This window comes from Ranitomeya imitator, chromosome 6, assembly GCF_032444005.1.
Source record: "Ranitomeya imitator isolate aRanImi1 chromosome 6, aRanImi1.pri, whole genome shotgun sequence".
Classification (NCBI taxonomy): Eukaryota; Metazoa; Chordata; class Amphibia; order Anura; family Dendrobatidae; genus Ranitomeya; species Ranitomeya imitator.
This window is the reverse complement of record NC_091287.1, coordinates 529,940,012-529,961,481: the sequence shown is the minus strand read 5'-3', so window position 1 is coordinate 529,961,481 and position 21,470 is coordinate 529,940,012. Positions and strand designations below refer to the sequence as shown.

General features: G+C 44.7%; 1 protein-coding gene across 1 annotated transcript in view; it reads left to right on the top strand.

Annotated features, from left to right (window-relative positions):
• TMEM65 (transmembrane protein 65) overlaps positions 1-21,213 on the top strand; it is a 60,796-nt gene extending 39,583 nt beyond the window's left edge. The window contains exons 5-8 of the mRNA XM_069731868.1: positions 4,168-4,222; positions 6,975-7,017; positions 17,091-17,196; positions 19,779-21,213. Coding sequence (XP_069587969.1) covers positions 4,168-4,222; positions 6,975-7,017; positions 17,091-17,196; positions 19,779-19,880 — 306 coding nt within the window. The 3' untranslated portion in view covers positions 19,881-21,213. The remainder of the gene's footprint in view (positions 1-4,167; positions 4,223-6,974; positions 7,018-17,090; positions 17,197-19,778) is intronic.
• The last annotated feature ends 257 nt before the right edge of the window (positions 21,214-21,470 follow it).

Below are 21,470 nucleotides of genomic sequence, written 5' to 3'. Positions count from 1 at the left end.
TTCTGTGAGTTTGATTATATCACAATGATGTCATGATGCAAAGCCAGCTAATCAATAGAGCTGTGCAGGTAGGAAGCGATTCACAGGGCTCTCGTCCGGCATTAACAGAATACTGGTGGACTGTGGATATTAGTAACGTGTTTATTATTATTTGCAGCATTAGAATCTACACTGTCATTTCAGTAGAACCTGCAGCAGAATGTCTAATATTCCTGTAGCTCCTCCCCTCTCCATAGAATATCCATGTCTTCCTCTAGCTCCTCCCCTCTCCATAGAATTCCTATCTCTAGCTCCTCCCCTCTCCATAGAATTCCTGTCTCTTCCTCTAGCTCCTCCCCTCTCCATAGAATGTTAATGTCTGCCTCGAGCTCCTCCCCTCTCCATAGAATGTCCATATCTTCCTCTAGCTCCTCCCCTCTCCATAGAATGTCCATATCTTCCTCTAGCTACTCCCCTCTCCATAGAATGTCCGTCTCTTCCTCTAGCTCCTCCTCTCTTCATAGAATGTCCATCGCTTCCTCTTGCTCCTCCTCTCTCCATAGAATGTCCGTCTCTTCCTCTAGCTCCTCCCCTCTCCATAGAATTCCTATCTCTTCCTCTAGCTCCTCCCCTCTCCATATAATGTCCATGTATTCCTCTAGCTCCTCCCCTCTCCATATAATGTCCATGTATTCCTCTAGCTCCTCCCCTCTCCATAGAATGTCCATGTATTTCTCTAGCTCCTCCCATCTCCATAGACTGTCCATGTATTCCTTTAGCGCCTCTCCTCCATAGAATGTCCGTGTATTCCTCTAGCTCCTGCCCTCTCCATAGAATGCCTGTCTCTGCCTCTAGCTCCTCCCCTCTCCATAGAATGCCTGTCTCTGCCTCTAGCTCCTCCCCTCTCCATAGAATGGCTGTGTAATATTCCTGTAGCTCCTCCCCTCTCCATAGAATGCCGTCTCTTCCTCTAACTCCTCTCAATAGAATGCCCATGTAATATTCCTGTAGCTTCTCCACTCAGTAGAATGTCCATGTCTTCCACTAGCTCCTCCCCTCTCCATAGAATGTCCGTCTGCCTCTAGCTCCACTTCATAGAATGCCCATCTCTTCCTCTAGCTTCTCCCCTCTCCAGAGAATGCCCATCTCTTCCTCTAGCTCCTCCCCTCTTCATAGAATGCCCGTCTCTAGCTCCTCCCCTCTCCATAGAATGCCCGTCTCTTCCTCTAGCTCCTCCCCTCTCCATAGAATGCCCATCTCTTCCTCTAGCTCCTCCCCTCTCCATAGAATGCCCATCTCTTCCTCTAGCTCCTCCCCTCTCCATAGAATGCCCGTCTCTAGCTCCTCCCCTCTCCATAGAATGCCCGTCTCTTCCTCTAGCTCCTCCCCTCTCCATAGAATGCCCATCTCTTCCTCTAGCTCCTCCCCTCTCCATAGAATGCCCATCTCTTCCTCTAGCTCCTCCCCTCTCCATAGAATGGCCGTCTCTTCCTCTAGCTCCTCCCCTCTCCATAGAATGCCCGTCTCTTCCTCGAGCTCCTCCCCTCTCCAGAGAATGCCCGTCTCTTCCTCTAGCTCCTCCCCTCTCCATAGAATGCCCGTCTCTTCCTCTAGCTCCTCCCCTCTCCATAGAATGCCCGTCTCTTCCTCTAGCTCCTCCCCTCTCCAGAGAATGCCCGTCTCTTCCTCTAGCTTCTCCCCTCTCCATAGAATGCCCGTCTCTTCCTCTAGCTCCTCCCCTCTCCATAGAATGCCCGTCTCTTCCTCTAGCTCCTCCCCTCTCCATAGAATGTTATGAGCACCAACTGTCATCTCGATAATGGGAAAATCGGTGTTCATTAAATACAGATTTTACACTTGAATTGAGAATGAACGATCCGTCCAGGAGGAGAAAGAAGCAGATTTCTCTGACAACATATAGCACCGAGTTGTTTCACGTGTATATATGTGTATATATCTATCTATATATATAATTGTCTAAGGGTTTTTCCGTCTGTCTGTCTGTCTGTCTGTCTGTCTGTCTGTCCTGGAAATCCCTGCTCTCTGATTGGTCGAGGCCGCCAGGCCTCGACCAATCAGCAACGGGCACAGCGACGATGATGTCATAATGGTTGTCATGGCGACGATGATGTCATAAAGGTTGCCTCGACCAATCAGCAACGGGCACAATCTGCCGCGAATTCTGGAATCATCATTGTCCATATTCTACGGGGACACGCATATTCTAGAATACCCGATGCGTTAGAATCGGGCCACAATCTAGTATATATATATAATTGTCTAAGGGTTTTTCTGTCTGTCTGTCTGTCTGTCTGTCTTTCTGTCTGTCCTGGAAATCCCGCGTCTCTGATTGGTCGAGGCCGCCAGGACTCGACCAATCAGCAACGGGCACAGTATCTACGCAGATGTCATAATGGTTGCCATGGCGACGATGATGTCATAAAGGTTGCCTCGACCAATCAGCGACGGGCACAGTCTGCCGCGAATTCTGGAATGATCATTGTCCATATACTACGGGGACATGCATATTCTAGAATACCCGATGCGTTAGAATCGGGCCACAATTATATATATATATTTGTGTATACATGTGTAACACACACACGTTCACCACATGCTCGCTTTTTGGCTTGTGCCCAGCTCTCTGGCGCTCGCCGGCATTGTCTTGGTAACAAGGTGGACTTGGGTATTAGTTTTTCTGCAGCTCGGTGTTCTGGCGCAGGAGGCGGCCCCCGAGGGCGGTTATTATACTGCTCTACCCGCCAATTATCTCTGCGGAGTCTGTGTCTCTGTATATCGTGTGCGCAGCTGATCGGCCGCCTCCTGACATGAGATGTTAATCCCTGTACCGAACATCCCAGTCGCCTCCTGCCAGTAAATGGTTAAATAAACCCCCCCCATCCCTGACCCCTGTAACTATGAATCCTTGTCTGTCAGGTTGTTAAAGGGATATTCTGTGTTCATAAAATAAAACTTACTGATTATAAAGTGCAGAAATGATGTCATGTCCCAACACACTAATTAAATTCTCACGCGTTTCACAATCTCTGCTCGCTGCCGGTCGGGGGCGGAGGGACCTTCATTGTTTAGATCCTGGGACACCGAGGCGCAGGGAGCAGAGATTTTGAAAATTGTGATAAAAATGGTAGATTGGAAAAAGAAAAAATCATTTCTACAACAATTAAATCGAAACTCCACTTTTTTTTAATCCTCCTGTTCAGCCGACCTGGCGCTGCTTCACGCGAGAGGGAACTCTGTTTTGGGAGACGTCCCTGTGCTTCAGACGTCGGTCTCCGAGCCTCACATTACGGCTGAGGGGTCCACATCAATCTCGCATCCATTGTACCCGAGTACTGAGGGCAGCAAAATCCATCATCGTCCAAATACTAGGGGTTTTGTTAAAGGTTGTTTCTTTTTTCCCTTAGTTTTTAGAACATGAAGAAAAAAAAAATCGCCACTTGGAAACCATCAGCAAGCAGCCCTTTGTAGTCTAAAACTCCTCAGCACAATTTTAAAATATATTTTAGTGGTTTAATTATGAAAAACACTTTCCCTCAATCCTATCTATCTATCTACTATCTATCTACACACACAGTATATAGAGATAGATAAAGATAACTCGTATATAGATACCGTAGGTTTTTTTTGTTTGTTTCTCTTAAAAAAGGGAAAGGGCAAATTGTTTCAATAAACAAACAAGAAAGAATATAGAACTCCAATTGCCTCATATATGGCAACAAATTTTATGACAATGTGCCTGATCATGAACGAGGTTGGATGGGATGAGGGTCTTGAACTGGTTATTACAAATACAATAGGAGTCACTGATATCCGCGTGGATTATTGGATCCGTCACCAGGAACTTGTTTATCGTTTCTTTGTAAACATCAAGATACAAATAAAGGATTTTGATACTGATCAGAGCAAATATTTATATTAACTGAAAACGGTAAAAGCTTTTTTTTTTTTTTTTTTTTTTAAATAAAAACATCAACTGTTTTGTAGCGCTGCAGAACCTCTTTAAAGAATGTATAAAATGAATTTTTTACATACATGTGTTACCTTAGCCTCCCCTACATCGCACTGGTTCTTTCCTCTCTGTAGATACTTCACTCCACGCCGATTTCTGTTTTTTTATGTTGCAGGTTATAACTGTTTCGCTAATTCTTTGTTTTATGCTACTTGCAGGGAACACAGATAGAATTCCATATTGGAGCTCTCTTAGGAATTTCCACAATGGCAGGTAAGAGTCTGCAAGCGGATTTTTTCTTTCTTGCAGATTTTCCAGGTGTAAATCTGTAGCATTGCGGATATGAGATCTCTGCGCTGGAATTTGACATCTCCATTTACGCTGTGAATTTACAGCTTTTTTTTTTTTTTTTTTTTTTAAACTCTTTCTGAACACTCCTAAAAATTCAGCAAAATGGCGGCCAACTGATGTTGAATCCCAAAAGTTCCAGATTTGTCAGAATTTGTGGAATTTTGTATCATTTTCATTTAATTTCCAATCGGTTCCCTCCTCTCTAAATCGTAATTTACATGAATTACTGCAATAAAGTTGGCTTGCCTGTGCAGTTTCTGGAGCAGTGGCATGCTGGCACTTATAGTGCCAGGTAAAACAGACGATCTGCAATCCTTTCCCACATCAGGGGATCAGACATATTGAAATCCAACATGCCCAGTCCTCCATTCCACCGAGCGATAACCTCACCTGCAAGCAGCACAGCTCCTGAAAAGCTCCGTATATAATAAAATGTTCTTCTCTTTAATATACTTTTTTTACTGCATTAACGATTTCACAGACTCTACTTGCTGTCATTGAATAGGAACATTCTTTAGAATTTATCATAACTGTATCCCATATAAAGAGTCTGGTGCAAGTTTAGCTGCTCAGACTCCAGGCTTGGATACATTATACTGGATACATTATAGCTTACGGTCACTTTTTTAAATTTCTGAAGCATGTAAAAGGATGGTTCTGCGGCATCAAAATGCTCATACTAATTAGTGCCCATTAGCAGAAGCCGTAATCTCCTGAATGGAGGATCGGACTCGTCATACCGGCCGGTTAGTCATATTTCAGATTGCCTTCTCTCAGCATATATGGTCCAGACTGTCGAAGATAACGCAGGGGGGGTCACACAGATCCCACCGCTGCCACCAGTTGTTAAGGGGATGCAACTCCGCTGCCTCCAATCGTTACGACAATTATGCAATTGGCTGACGAGTGATGGACGAGGCCGCGTCTGCTTCCACTACTAGGCCGGTTATAATGGCCTTACGGGGATGTGAGTGAATGCTTTATATCCGTCCCTTTGCTGCGACGCTGAAAAAAAACATATCTCCCATAAATATAGAATCGATGCAAACCCCAATATTCATCACTAACCACTGGTTCCAAAACGTCTAAGAAGATTCTTTGATCAGAGGAAGCCCTATACAGGGGTTAAGTACTTCGCCATCTCTACGTAAACAGATCTCAGTCTTGTGGCCTTTTTCCCAGCAAATCTCCCTCCTGTAATTATCTGGTCACTGCAGGAGGCCCCTACTTCAATGGAGGTTGAAGTGTTGGCTCTCTTTCTCTTCCCTAGTTTTAATTTGTTTTTCTCTTCCCAGCTATAATTAATCCCATAAGTTCAGTGTTCAACTTCAAGGGAAGTGTTCGTTCTTTCTCTCATCTCATATGTTCAGTGTGAGGGGGACATGTCCACTCCCTGGAGAGGTCTGTATGAATTCTCATTTTTCTATAAGACAACGGCATTCTTCTTCTCCCTTTCTTACACTTGTACCTCCTGTCTACCCACATGATCATTGATGGGATGACACTTTATGCCTCGTTGTGTTCTGGTCCAGTTACGGGACAGAACATACAATTCCGTAACTGGTCCTTCATGACAGCTTTATGGTGGGCTACAGCTTCCAAGATCAGGCGTCTTTACTAATGGAAATTCATTAGCAAACTTTTTAGTTTTTAAAGGCAATGATCAAACCTTTTTTGTGCCTCTGGACACCCCCTTTAATGTTCTAATCCAGCCTGACCCGGAATCCATCGAGTGCTCCCGCAGCGTAGATCTGAGTGTGACCGTTCGGTGCTCAGCTCTGGAGCTTTTATAATAAAGTGCAGCTATTTCTGGAAAGGTGGTGGGTGGCATCTTTTTTTTTTCGGGTTGATAATGACTTCCAGGGCTGATGCTCCCGGGGGGACGCCGTGCAGCGAGCGCGCTGGATGGGGGGTCATAAATGAGTCATGATTTGATCTCGTCTCAGGCGGCTGCAGTTTCTGGGTCGGTGAAATGCTGTGATGACTTTTTACAAGATTGTGTAGGACAGGAAATAATAAGAGAATATACTGAGAATGGGGGCTAATTACATTCCCGGAAGAGGGGAGACGTAGTATCACACGCTGATCGGTCAGATAAATGGCCGACCAAGTAATGCAAAGACAGGGCCTCCCGACCATCTTCACTGATACAGAGCTCCGGATCTCCTGCCTGGACACAACATTTTGATGGCCTCCAGCCACCACTTGAGGGAGCTCACCGCATACCCTAGATTGAGTTACCTGGAGCTCTGTCCACAGGGACGGCACAGACTCCTCTCAGAGCTCCTGAGCTGAAGACAGCCAATCGGTGAGCTCACAGGAGGGTAGTGCTTTCTAGTAAGCGTTTCTCTCCTCTGTGCTGGATTCGCAGCTACACTGCTCAGTGCTGCTCTATATTGTTCTTTAACTTGCTGCTGTTTCTGTACATGTGGTACATTAAGGCAGGAGAACAGGAATCCTGTGTGTGAGGTGTATGGGAGACATCATAATGGCTTGTCTCTTCCCAGTAGCTCAGAGACAACTGAATATAAAATGTTGAGCCTGCAGAGAGGAAAACTGGTTATAAATGCAGGATGCAAGTCATCTAATGACCAGAAAGAGCGTCGCTTGGCAGATTGTTGAATTGTATAAATGTGTTTAATTTCCCATGTAATCATTTTTTTTTTGTTTGCAGCTGCTGCTCTAGGAAACCTGGTGTCAGATCTTGCCGGTCTTGGGTAAGTTCCTTAAGACTCAGCTGAATCTATGATTCCTTTCTGTCTGCTATGTAGCCAATAAGGTAACCGTAAACCTGCCATCTCTTCTCTGGTGGTGACTTATCTCCTAAAGAAGCTCAGGATTGGACATGTTGAACTCCAGCATGCCCATTCCTTCTAATATCTACCATCAGATGAGATTCAGAACACATTCCAACAAATTAAAAAGTTGTCCGCTCCCGATGTAAGCAATTGATTGATATCTAGTGAGTATGGGCACCATAATGTAGAAGAAAAAGGGTCAATCAGTTTTTGGCTACCCAAGCCAGGGATGTGCTGGAGAAGGCTAATTTCAGCCAGAGGCGAAACTTGTCTGTCCCAATGCCAAAATCTGGAACAGGGGCGTCATTTATATTTCTGTTGTCTATGTGGGCGCTGTCGCTTTGTACATCTTCAGGCACCAGGGCCAGTGGCATAACTAGAGTCCAATGGGTCCCGATGCTAAATTAGGACCTGAGCCCAATTAGCATGTTGGTTAGATGTATGGACCCTTGCCGCGTTCTAGATCCTATAAAGACATACGTGTTCACCCTCCATGTACTAATGTCCCCTGTTCTGGCCCCATTTTGTAATCATTTCTCTCATGATGGGTCCCTTCCTGTAATAATGTTCTCCTTCCTTGCCCTTTCCTGTAATCATCTCCCTATAATGGGACCTTTCCTGTAATATCATCCTCTGTCCTGTCCCCTTTAATAAATTTTCCCCATCCTTCATCCCTTCCTATAATAATGTCCCCATTCTGGTTCACATCCTGTAAGAAATGTCCCTTATCCTGGGCCGCATCCTGCATGAAATGTCCCCTATCCTGGGCTCTTTCCTATTATAATTTCCCCATCCTGGGCCCTTTTCTATTATAGTTTTCCCATCCTAGACCGCAGCGTGTAATAATGTACCCCATCCTGGGCTCCTTCCTATTATAATGCCCCTATCCTGGGCCCTTTTCTATTATAGTTTCCCCATCCTGGACCACAACTGGTAATAATGTCCCCCGTCCTGTGCCACTTCCTATTATAATGCTCCCACCCTGGGTCGCATCCTGTAAGAAATGTTCCTCATCCTGGGTCGCATCCTGTAAGAAATGTCACCCATCCTGAGCCTCTTCCTATTAGAATTTCCTCATTTTGGTCTGCAGCGTGTAATAATGTACCCCATCCTAGGCCCCTTCCTATTATAATGTCCCCATCCTGGACCGCAGCTGGTAATAATGTCCCCCATCCTGTGCCCCTTCCTATTATTATTTATTTAAATAGCACCATTAATTCCATGGTGCTGTACATGTGAAAAGGGGTTACATACAGGGTTATAACAGTAAACAAATTTACAATGACAGACTGGTACAGAGGGGAGAGGACCCTGTCCTTGCGGACTTACATCCTTCGGGATAATGGGGAAGAGGCAGGAGGTCGGTGTGCTGCAGCACTGGTGGTGGTGAGGCGGCAGCTCGGGTGGTTGGTGAGGCGGCAGCTCTGGCGATGCGGCAGCTCTGGTGTTTGTGCGGTTGTGTGAGGAACGAATAAGTGTGTAGGAGGTCTTGGGAGGATCGAAGATTACAGTCCCATGGCTTCCAGTACCACCTATCTGTGGACAACACTCACATCTACCTCTCTGGCCCAGATGTCACCTCTCTACACTCCAGAATCCCGGAGTGTCTGTCAGCCATATCCTCCTTCACCTCTCGCTTCCTAAAACTCAATGTAGACAAAACCAAACTCATCATCTTTCCCCCATCTCGCGTATCACCCTAATCTGATCTATTATGGTAAACAGCATCACGCTCTCTCCCGCACCTGAAATCCGCTGCCTCGGGGTAACTCTCGATTCTGCCCTGTCCTTCAAACCGCACGTCCAAACTCTTGCCACCTCCTGTCCCCTCCAACTCAAAAATATTGCCAGATTCCGTCCCTTCCTCAGCCCACAATCTACTAAAACTCTTGTGCATGCCCTCATCTGCCGCCTCGATTACTGCAACACTCTCCTCTGTGGCCTCCCCGCTAACTCTTGCACCGCTCCAGTCTGTCCTCAACTCTGCTGCCCGGCTAATCCACCTCTCTCCTCGCTACTCCCCTGATTCAATCCTCTGCAAATCCCTCCACTGGCTCCCAATTCCCCAACGAATCCAGTTCAAACTACTAACACTGATCTACAAAGCCATCCACAACCTGTCCCCTCCCTATATCTCTGAACTAATCTCCCAATATCTTCGAGTTGTCCTAGGCCAAGGGTATAGATGGGAAAAAGTAGAGGCCCTAGGACAGAGCCTTGAGGGACACCAACAGAGAGAAGGCGGGATGAGGAGGTGGTGTGGGAGTGAGAAACACTAAATGTGCGGTCGGAAAGGTATGACACAATCCAGGACAGGGCAAGGTCTTTGAGGGAAGAAAGAATCTGTAGCAGGAGGCAGTGGTCGACTGTGTTGAAAGAAGAGGACAGGTCGAGAAGGAGGATGGAGAACTGTCTGGTAGCTTTGGCTGTGAGTAAGTCATTAGTAATTTTGGTCAGAGCAGTTTCGGTGGAGTGGTGGGGGCGCAAGCCAGATTGAAGGTTGTCAAGGAGAGAGTTAGATGAGAGGTGGGAGGAAAGTTGACCATGGACATGCTGTTCAAGGAGTTTTGAAGCAAATGGGAGCAGTGATATGGGGCGATAGCTGGGCATAGCAGTTGGGTCAAGGTTAGCTTTTTGAAGGATGGGTGTGATGGTGGCATGTTTGAAAGCAGAGGGGAAAGTACCAGAAGATAGCGATAGGTTGAAGAGATGGGTTAGGGCTGGAATGAGCGTGTTAGTGAGGTTGGGGAGCAGGTGGGAAGGGATGGGGACAAGTGCACAGGTGGTGAGGTGTGATTTCGAAAGGAGGCGTGCAAGTTCTACTTCAGTGATGTTGGAAAGGGAAGTTATTGGGGAAGGGCAGAGGTCTGGTATATGGAATGTTTGGGGTGGTGGAACAGTAAAGGTTTGCCTTGTTTGGTCTATCTTGTTTTTGAAGTAGGTGGCAAAGTCCTCAGAAGAGATGAGGGGAGTTGGAGGTGGCAGTGGGGGGCGGAGGAGAGAGTTAAATGTGCTGAACAGTTGTTTTGGGTTGTAGGATAGTGAAGATTCAAGGTTAGTGAAATAGGTCTGTTTAGCAGAAGTGAGGGCTAGTTTGAAGGCAAGTGTAGCTTGTTTGAAAGCGGTGAAGTCGTCTGGCAGGCGTGTTTTTTTCCAACGCCGCTCCGCGACCCTGGATGCTGGTCAGAGTTTTTTGGTGAGGTTGTTATGCCAGGGTTGCCTATTGATTTGTTGCACTTTTCCATGCACGAGAGGGGCGAATGAGTCTATGGCTGATGTGAGGGTGGAGTTATAGAAAGCGGTGGGGCGAAGATGTGGAGGACAGTAGAAGAGAGTCTTGAGAGTCTGTGAATGTCTAGGTGTGCAAGGTTTCTGCGAGGATGTGGTACTGGCTGGACGTGAGCGGGCGGGTGAGGAGGACAAGGAAGAGAAGGTGAGTAGATGGTGGTCAGATAAAGGGAAGGGAGAGGTTGTGAGATTAGATAAGGAACAGAGGCGGGTGAAGATGAGGTCTAGCGTATGTCCGTCTGTGTGGGTGGCTGTGGAGGAACACTGAGTAAGTCCAAAGGATGAGGTAAGGGCCAGGAGCTTGGAGACTCCTGGTTGGCGGGTGTCAGTAGGGATATTAAAGTCACCCATTATGATAGTGGGGATGTCAGCAGAGAGAAGGTGAAGAAGCCAGGTGGAGAATTGGTCAATGAAGGCAGTGGCTGAGCCCAGTGGTCGGTATATGACAGCCATTTGGAGATTAGAGGGAGAGTAGATACGGACAGAGTGAACCTTGAAAGAAGGGAGGATAAGGGAGGATGGGGGTTGGATAGGGTTGAAGTAGCAGTTTTTAGAAAAAAGGAAACCCACTCCTCCGCCATGTCTGTTGCCAGAGCGAGGAGTGTGGGTAAAGTGGAGGCCACGTAACTCTGTGCAGCAGGGGAGGCCGTGTCAGGGGGCGTCAGTCAGGTCTCAGTGAGGGCCAGGAAGGAAAGGTTGCGGGAAGTAAAGAGGTCGTGGATCACGTGGAGCTTGTTGCAGACAGAGCGGGCATTCCAGAGTGCCCCAGAGAGAGGAAGCACAGCTTTTAAGTGTGAGGGATTGCGGTAGTTTCTCTTAGTGTGAGAAAGATAGGGGTGAGGATTAGTGGAGTGAAAATAGTGCGGGCAAATGTGAGCATGGTTAAATAGCAGGGGAAGAAGTAGAAGCAAGTAAAATTAGAATACAGTGATTAGTCTTACCGTCTGGCTGATTCCTGGACTATTTCTGGCATATTTCTGACGATACACTTAAAAGGTGTCACTTCAAATGATGTCACATCTGACATCTTATTATATTGTATTGTATTATATTATATTATAATGCTCCCATCGTGGGCCGCATCCTGTAAGAAATGTCCCCCATCCTGAGCCCCTTCCTACTATAATGTCCCCATTCTGGGCTGCAGCTTGTAATAATGTCCCCCATCCTGGGCTACTCCCTATTGTAATGTCCACCATTATTCCAACATTCAAAAAAATAAATGATTCCTCTTAACATGCTCCTCTCTCACAAAGTGCGGTATCCACCATAGCTGGCGGAGATGCCGGCAGCTGACTTGCGACCCAGCTAATGGCAGCGCTTGACTTTGCTGCCATGCGCAGGCAGTGACAGGCACGCCGACATCAGCTGCAGGCCTCTGATTGGCCAGTCGCTTGTATTGCAGTTCAGGGATTCGTCAGGTCTCTGTTCCTCGGATGGATTCACATCCAGGTGAAATAGACGCTGGTCTCGGTGGTCCGCCCTCCTGCACATGCCACCCTCTGACCACCATCGTTACGCCCCTGACCAGGGCCCACGTACTAGGGTCCCCTCTCCACATCCTATAGGTAGGACCAGTTTTGCTCGTAGTTGTACTTTGTCATCAGACATGAATTTCTCGGCTCGGATGACATGTCGCTATAATTTGAGATTGGTTTTTAGTCAGATGCAAACAATGGGCCGGAACCAAATGAAATCGGCTTCACTTATCCAATGATCACATTACTAACAAGGGAACTTTGCTCCGTCCATATCTAGCGATAACCCACCCTTTGTTCATCCAAACTGTGATCCGGACCCCCAGCTGCTGCCCACCGCCCTACTTCCATTCCTCACAGTTCACACATGACAGTTATAGAAGCCGCTTCTCTCTTCTGTCACATTCCCCTCTATTCATTTAGATCCCATGTAGACCTGTCCCTGAAAAGACGCCTACAGAACTCACAATCCCCTGCGCCTATCTTAGAGGAATGAATGAAGTAATTGTATAAACTTTCCTATTGGTTGTTCTGACAAATTAAATCTGGAGTCTAGACCTGACTCATTGACTTCTATGGGAGAGTGTGGTGGGCATATTCTGTTATCTGTGCAGAGGTCCCTGTGCAGAGAAGGGAGGGAAGTGAGCTGTGACATCACCTATTGTGAATGGTGGATCCTGTGTTATCTGCTGTATATAGAGGTGTTATCAGTCATTGTACAGGAGGAGGAGGTGAGCTGTGATATCACCTATTGTGAATGGTGGATCCTGTGTTATCTGTTATGAAAGGCAATTCAGAATCACAATGGACATGGAGGTCAGAGCACATACAGTGAACTGACAATAACCCAATATAATAGAACGAGCTCTGAGACGTGGGAACTCTGCAGACCGCAATCCCTAAGCCTATCAAACCACACTAAAGGTAGCCGTGGAGCGCTCCTGACCAGAACCTAGGCGCCTCGTCACAGCCTGAGAAACTAGCTAATCCTGAAGATAGAAAAATAAGCCTACCTTGCCTCAGAGAAATTCCCCAAAGGAAAAGGCAGCCTCCCACATATAATGACTGTGAGTAAGATGAAAACACAAACATAGAGATGAAACAGATTTAGCAAAATGAGGCCCGACTAGCTGAACAGAACGAGGATAGGGAAGATAACTTTGCGGTCAGCACAAAAACCTATAAAAAAACCACGCAGAGGGGACAAAAAGACCCTCCGCACCGACTAACGGTACGGAGGTGGTCCCTCTGCGTTTCAGAGCTTCCAGCAGGCGAGAAAAACCAATAAAGCAAGCTGGACAGAAAAATAGCAACAAAATAACATAAGCAAAACTTAGCTTTGCAGAGCAGCAGGCCACAGGAATGATCCAGGGAAAAAACAAGTCCCACACTGAAACATTGACAGGAAGCATAGATCAAAGCATCAGGTGGAGTTAAGTAGAGAAGAAGCTAACGAGCTCACCAGATCACCTGAGGGAGGAAACTCAGAAGCTGCAGTACCACTTTCCTCCACAAACGGAAGATCCCAGAGAGAATCAGCCGAAGTACCACTTGTGACCACAGGAGTGAACTCTGCCACAGAATTCACAACAGTACCCCCCCCTTGAGGAGGGGTCACCGAACCCTCACCAGAGCCCCCAGGCCGACCAGGATGAGCCACATGAAAGGCACGAACAAGATCGGGAGCATGGACATCAGAGGCAAAAACCCAGGAATTATCCTCCTGAGCATAACCCTTCCATTTAACCAGATACTGGAGTTTCCGTCTTGAAACACGAGAATCAAAAATCTTCTCCACAATATACTCCAATTCCCCCTCCACCAAAACCGGGGCAGGAGGCTCAACAGATGGAACCATAGGTGCCACGTATCTCCGCAACAATGACCTATGGAATACGTTATGTATGGAAAAAGAATCTGGAAGGGTCAGACGAAAAGACACAGGATTAAGAACCTCAGAAATCCTATACGGACCAATAAAACGAGGTTTAAACTTAGGAGAGGAAACCTTCATAGGAATATGACGAGAAGATAACCAAACCAGATCCCCAACATGAAGTCGGGGACCCACACGGCGTCTGCGATTAGCGAAAAGTTGAGCCTTCTCCTGGGACAAGGTCAAATTGTCCACTACCTGAGTCCAAATCTGCTGCAACCTGTCCACCACAGTATCCACACCAGGACAGTCCGAAGACTCAACCTGTCCAGAAGAGAAACGAGGATGGAACCCAGAATTGCAGAAAAACGGTGAAACCAAGGTAGCCGAGCTGGCCCGATTATTAAGGGCGGACTCAGCCAAAGGCAAAAAGGACACCCAGTCATCCTGATAAGCAGAAACAAAGCACCTCAGATATGTTTCCAAGGTCTGATTGGTTCGCTCGGTCTGGCCATTAGTCTGAGGATGGAAAGCCGAGGAAAAAGACAAGTCAATGCCCATCCTAGCACAAAAGGCTCGCCAAAACCTCGAAACAAACTGGGAACCTCTGTCAGAAACAATATTCTCTGGAATGCCATGCAAACGAACCACATGCTGGAAGAACAAAGGCACCAAATCAAAGGAGGAAGGCAATTTAGACAAGGGTACCAGATGGACCATCTTAGAAAAGCGATCACAGACCACCCAAATGACTGACATCTTTTGAGAAACGGGAAGGTCAGAAATAAAATCCATAGAGATATGTGTCCAAGGCCTCTTCGGGACCGGCAAGGGCAAAAGCAACCCACATGCTTAGCATATTCCAAGTCCATCAAATTCAGGGCAGCGCCTGAATCCACAAATGCCATGACAGAATATGATGACAAAGAGCAGATCAAGGTAACGGACAGAAGAAATTTTGACTGTACTGTACGAATGGTGGCAGACCTAGCGAACCGCTTAGTGCGCTTAGGACAATCAGAGATAGCATGAGTGGAATCACCACAGTAGAAACACAGACCATTCAGACGTCTATGTTCTTGCCGTTCAACTCTGGTCAAGGTCCTATCACACTGCATAGGCTCAGGTTTAAGCTCAGGTAATACCGCCAAATGGTGCACAGATTTACGCTCGCGCAAGCGTCGACCGATCTGAATGGCCAAAGACATAGACTCATTCAAACCAGCAGGCATAGGAAATCCCACCATGACATCCTTAAGGGCTTCAGAGAGACCCTTTCTGAATATTGCTGCCAGCGCAGATTCATTCCATTGAGTGAGCACTGACCACTTTCTAAATTTCTGACAATATACCTCTATCTCATCCTGAGCCTGACAAAGAGCCAGCAAATTTTTTTCTGCCTGATCTACTGAATTAGGCTCATCGTACAGCAATCCAAGCGCCAGGAAAAACGCATTGATATTACTTAATGCAGGATCTCCTGGCGCAAGAGAAAACGCCCAGTCCTGAGGGTCGCCACGCAAAAAAGAAATGACGATCCTAACCTGTTGAATTGGGTCACCAGAAGAGCGAGGTTTCAAAGCCAGAAATAGTTTACAATTATTTTTGAAACTCAGAAATTTTGTTCTATCTCCAAAAAACAAATCTGGAATAGGAATTCTCGGTTCAAGCAAAGAATTCTGAACCACAAAATCTTGAATATTTTGAACTCTTGCCATGAGCTGATCCACACATGAAGACAGACCTTTAATGTCCATTTCTACACCTGTGTCCTGAACCACCCAAATGTCTAGGGGAAAAAAAAGGCAAAACACAGTGCAAAGAAAAAAAAAATGGTCTCAGAACTTCTTTTTTCCCTCTATTGAGAATCATTAGCACTTTTGGCTTCCTGTACTGTTATGAAAGGCAATTCAGAATCACAATGGACATGGAGGTCAGAGCACATACAGTGAACTGACAATAACCCAAAATAAGAGAACGAGCTCTGAGACGTGGGAACTCTGCAGACCGCAATCCCTAAGCCTATCAAACCACACTAAAGGTAGCCGTGGAGCGCTCCTGACCAGAACCTAGGCGCCTCGTCACAGCCTGAGAAACTAGCTAATCCTGAAGATAGAAAAATAAGCCTACCTTGCCTCAGAGAAATTCCCCAAAGGAAAAGGCAGCCCCCCACATATAATGACTGTGAGTAAGATGAAAACACAAACATAGAGATGAAACAGATTTAGCAAAGTGAGGCCCGACTAGCTGAACAGAACGAGGATAGGGAAGATAACTTTGCGGTCAGCACAAAAACCTATAAAAAACCACGCAGAGGGGACAAAAAGACCCTCCGCACCGACTAACGGTACGGAGGTGGTCCCTCTGCGTCTCAGAGCTTCCAGCAGGCGAGAAAAACCAATAAAGCAAGCTGGACAGAAAAATAGCAACAAAATAACATAAGCAAAACTTAGCTTTGCAGAGCAGCAGGCCACAGGAATGATCCAGGGAAAAAACAAGTCCCACACTGAAACATTGACAGGAAGCATAGATCAAAGCATCAGGTGGAGTTAAGTAGAGAAGAAGCTAACGAGCTCACCAGATCACCTGAGGGAGGAAACTCAGAAGCTGCAGTACCACTTTCCTCCACAAACGGAAGATCCCAGAGAGAATCAGCCGAAGTACCACTTGTGACCACAGGAGTGAACTCTGCCACAGAATTCACAACAGTTATCTACTGTATATAGAGGTGTTATCAGTCATTGTACAGGAGGAGGAGGTGAGCTGTGACATCACCTATTGTGAATGGTGGATCCTGTGTCATCTACTGTATATAGAGGTGTTATCAGTCATTGTACAGGAGGAGGTGAGCTGTGACATTACCTATTGTGAATGGTGGATCCTGTGTTATCTACTGTATATAGAGGTGTTATCAGTCATTATACAGGAGGAGGTGGTGAGCTGTGACATCACCTATTGTGAATGATGGATCCGGTGTCATCTACTGTATATAGAGATGTTATCAGTCATTGTACAGGAGGAGGAGGTGAGCTGTGACCTCACCTATTGTGAATGGTGGATCCTGTGTTATCTACTGTATATAGAGGAGTTATCAGTCATTGTACAGGAGGAGGTGGTGAGCTGTGACATCACCTGTTGTGAATGATGGATCCGGTGTCATCTACTGTATATAGAGGAGTTATCAGTCATTATACAGGAGGAGGAGGTGAGCTGTCACAAAGCTGCTTATAATATCAACTGATTATAACTTTTTTTTGTGAGATTCAATTTTTTGTCATTGCATATTATTCTACTGTATGTCATATATTAAAGATTTTATGTTTGATATTTAACACCTATTTTTGCTATAGGCTGGCGGGTTACGTGGAAGCAATATCTTCTCGGTTGGGTTTACCGATTCCAGATTTATCACCCAAACAAGCCGATATGTGGCAGACACGTGTTAGTGCACACATGGTACGTTGCTTCCTATGTTCCACCTTATTTATCTTCCTGCATGGTGCCAGAAATATATAAATATATGTACCATATATATTGTTATATATAGATGGATGGATAGATAGATCTACAGGGCTATGGGAATCTGTCAGCAGGTATTTGCTATTTTGTTTGAGCACAGCATGATGTAGGGGCAGAGACCCTGATTCCATCGATGTATCTCTTACTGGGCTGCTTGGGGCAGTGTTGTTAGAATCCCTGTTTTCCCTCTTGTAAGATGTAGCAGTGGTCGGAATACTGAACTCTGTATAACCCCGCCCACTTCACTGTTTGGCAGCTTGCTGACCGTACACAATCAGTGGTGAAGGCGGGGTTACACAGATTAGCTGGACTGCCTGGCACTACCTTGTCCTGCCCTGATAATCTCCTGCTTATAAAACACTGATTGTATTGAAACTACAGCAAGCAGCTTAGCAAGTGACACATGACTGGAAACAGGGTCTCTACCCCTACATCATGCTGCCCTCAGATAAAATGGCAAAAAATTGCTGATAGATCCCCTTTAAAGGGCTATTCCCAGAATCAAAACTTATTTCCTGTTTATTGGCGACTATCATACTTGACCACCACTCTGTTTCTCGGATTGGCGAAAATAGCTCAGCACTGTTCTAGCCTTTCACCTGCACCAACGAGACCTGATCTTAGTTTTCGGACCCCACGCAATCCTCTATTCTGTGAATAAAAGGTAACATTTGATTCTAGGAATAACCCTTTAAGTAATCGTATTATTTCCACCTGCAGTAAACTGAAGTGTACACAATGGCTGCGACGCGCGTGCGGCTGCACAGGGCACAGTCTGCAGCCTCTCTTGTGCCTTTGACTGTAATTTCTGATTTTCCAGCTTCTTGATCACAGTTCCGAGAAATCATTATAACTACGAGTGTTTGCTTGATGTATTCTGTCCATATCTCACCTATGAGATGCCTCCAGAAGAAATCTAATTAAGAAACAATGTTCGGTGGCACAGATGGGGGAAAAAAACATAACACAGCTCTAATATCATATTATTAATCAGATTTTTCTAAAACCAGTTAAATTGAGGTTTCTGTCAATGTGTTGTTACATAACCTACCTTGTTGTATAAGACACATGGGGGGCATATACGTAAATTACATAGGCTGATTTTAGACTGTCTGTCTGGTGGATGAATTATTGGACCCGGCTATTCTGTGATCACCGGGTGCCTTCCAGGCCGACTCGCCGCAGCTCTGACAGTGACTTGTGCCACTGTAGAGAACTAATTTCCCCTGTAACTGGAACTCCTGAAGATGCCCCAGTAACAGTGGGCAAAAAAAATACAACATACCATAAAAAAAAAGTTCTCCGGAGATCATTTGTGATCTTTTGAGCAATAAGTTCTGTAAAAATAAATATAACACGTGCCTATATTTAAACACATATAAAAAAAATTATGGACAAATTTAAAATACATTTAAAAAATATTGAAAAATTATAACACCCACAACCTCCACTCCCCTCCTAAAAAAAAAAAAAAAAAAAAAGATAATTTTTCATACTTGATGATAATAAATAGATTAAAAAAAAAAACTTTTAATTTTGGTATCCACATAAAGAATGAATTCATTAGTATGTAACGTGAACAGTAAAAAAAAACAAACAAACAATACAATTACCCAAAAAATAGCTTTCTTCTTTATTTGTCACAAAAATAATTATGCAAATTAGTTACTGGTATTTTCATGGACGCCAGAAAAGCTCCCAAAAAAATTATACAGTTTTTCTTGCATAAAACAAAGGGCCCCATGATATTCACGCCAGTATGATGATATGATGGTGCATACAGAATCCTTTTCCTTCGTTGTCGTCCTCCTCCGGTGGATCCATCATTTATGGCCGGGATCCGCTCTTGCCGAATCCCTCATCTTCATCTTTGGAACTTGCGGACAATGTGAACGTGTTTCTGATGCGCTACATAGTAGCCCAAGCATACGCGCTTACAGAAGAACTGGCACCGGCTGTTCAGCGGCAGCTGATTGGCTGCAGACGTGTGGCGTAACCAGTGGACCCACTGTTAAAGGGGTTGTAATTGGGGCAGGAATATTCACCCAAGTTACAGTGGAAATGGAGCCTGCAAGCTGCGTAGCAGAGCAGGGTCTCGAAGAACCAAGTGCTTACTCCGTACACCGATTGTACTGCTGGGTCTGGGGGAGAAAGCACGTTCAGCACTTCAGCACTTCCTTGTTATTGTACACATACTATTTGTTTAGCATTGTGTACACAGCAGTCGAGAAGGCAGAAACGGTAACAAACCATCTCTGTCTTCTCTATGGGGAGCAGAATTTGGAATGCAGCTCTGAGGTTAATACAAGATAATTAGGAATAACCCTGTAATCATGTTCTTTCCACCTGCTGTAATCTTTAGTTTTACACAATGGCTGCGACGCGCGTTCGGCTGCACATGGCACAGTCTGTTGCCTCTCCTGTGCCTTTGACCCGCATTTAAGTCATTTTAACTTCAAGAGATTTTTTTTAAGTGTGTTATTGAAGTAAGTTATTTTTTTGTTTTCCTATCTCTTTAGGGAAAAGCAATAGGAGTCGCCATTGGCTGCATTTTGGGAATGTTCCCCCTCTTGTTTTTCAAATGGGATGACGAGGAGAAATCCGAAAAAAAGAAAAAGTGATGCTGTTTTGTAAAACTCATACCTCAGCCAAGTACGCAGAGATACTTAGAGGACACTTATATCTGGGAACAATCCGATGTTCAGCATGACCCGACCCCACCGATTCCTGGCTTCCATGTACTCGGAACGCATGAAGGAACCATCGGACTTGTCTACGACGCACAAAGACATATTCACTGTTTTCCTTCCTTCTGCAGAACTTCTGGTTTGGAATAAATTGGAACTTTTCCTTCAAGAAACTTGGTTGTCTTTGTTGACCTTTGCCGAAAACTGGAGATAATTCTCGGGCTTCCAATCTCTATTGGACCTCATGTATCAAAATTTGTTTTTCATGGCGAAGATTCTGGTTATGAATTGATAGATTTTGTTAAAAACCCCCCCAAAAACTATTTTGACACTTGAGGCCCATAAAAAGTCCCATAAAATACTGCAATCTGGTCTTAAGCCGAATGTTGCAATATCCTAATAGATGTTCTCCCTATATATAAAACTATGATACAGTCATGACTTCCATTTTTGGGGGTGTGTTTGTTTTTTTTGTTTGTTTGTTTTTTTGCATTTTTTTTTTATAGTGTTTTTCACATGGGCATGGCTTACATGGGACTGATCTACATATAATAATTTTTTTTATTTTTTTTTAGGGAAGGATAAGAATTTGCTTCTTTTTTTTTTTTTTCGTTAAAAAAATATTTTTTAATCCTAAAAATGAAGAAGAAAAAAATTCAATGTTTACCAGCCAGTTTTATTGAAGACGGGGCAAATGTAGCAGAATTAAATACACGGGTATAGTGGCAGTGATTTTTGTAGGTGGTCGTACAATGGATGTGGGAAGTGAATTTTTTTGGAGGGGGGAGGTGAAGGTGCTTTTGATTCAGCCCAGTCCCTTTTTTAGTTTTTTGTTTTTGTTTTTTTTGTTTTTTTCTTGACTGTACCTTTTTGTTCTTGTGATTGGTTGCACTAACATCCTTGCAGATAAAGCTAACCAATCACAAGAAATGGGCGGAGCTGACAACCGCCGATTGGATTATGGTAGTTTAGCGAGTAGTCAGATTTTTTTTTTTTCTTTTTTCGGATGAATACTATAAGCTCATCTTCCCAGGCTTTGCCGAACTCAAATTTGCGTGAACATATGTAAGCGATATATAAAACTAGCGAGATTTACTGAAGCCTCAAACGAACAACGTTTCCTGTTTCTAACCATTTATGCTGTAATGTTGTTATAGGCGGGGAATTTTTTTTTTTTTTTTTGTTAACTGCTTTATTAGTTTTCTCATTTTTATGAAGAATTGTATATATTAACAGTTGTCTGATAAAATATATAAATTAGACCTTATACTTGCAACTTGTTCTCTCTGTATTTTCATTTAATGCCACAGCCTAATTACTTTGTGCTTCCTTTAATGGAGATTTGAGGGGCTTCAATTTTTATTTTTGTTGCAGCTAGTAGTGTTCACTGCCATCATTTAACGTATATAATGACTTTCTTACATCACCTCTTTCCAAATTGTGTGAGCTAAAGTGAGCAAAAAAGTGCATTTTTTTTAGTTTTTTATTTTATTTTTTAAATCATGTACACCTTAGAAAATCATG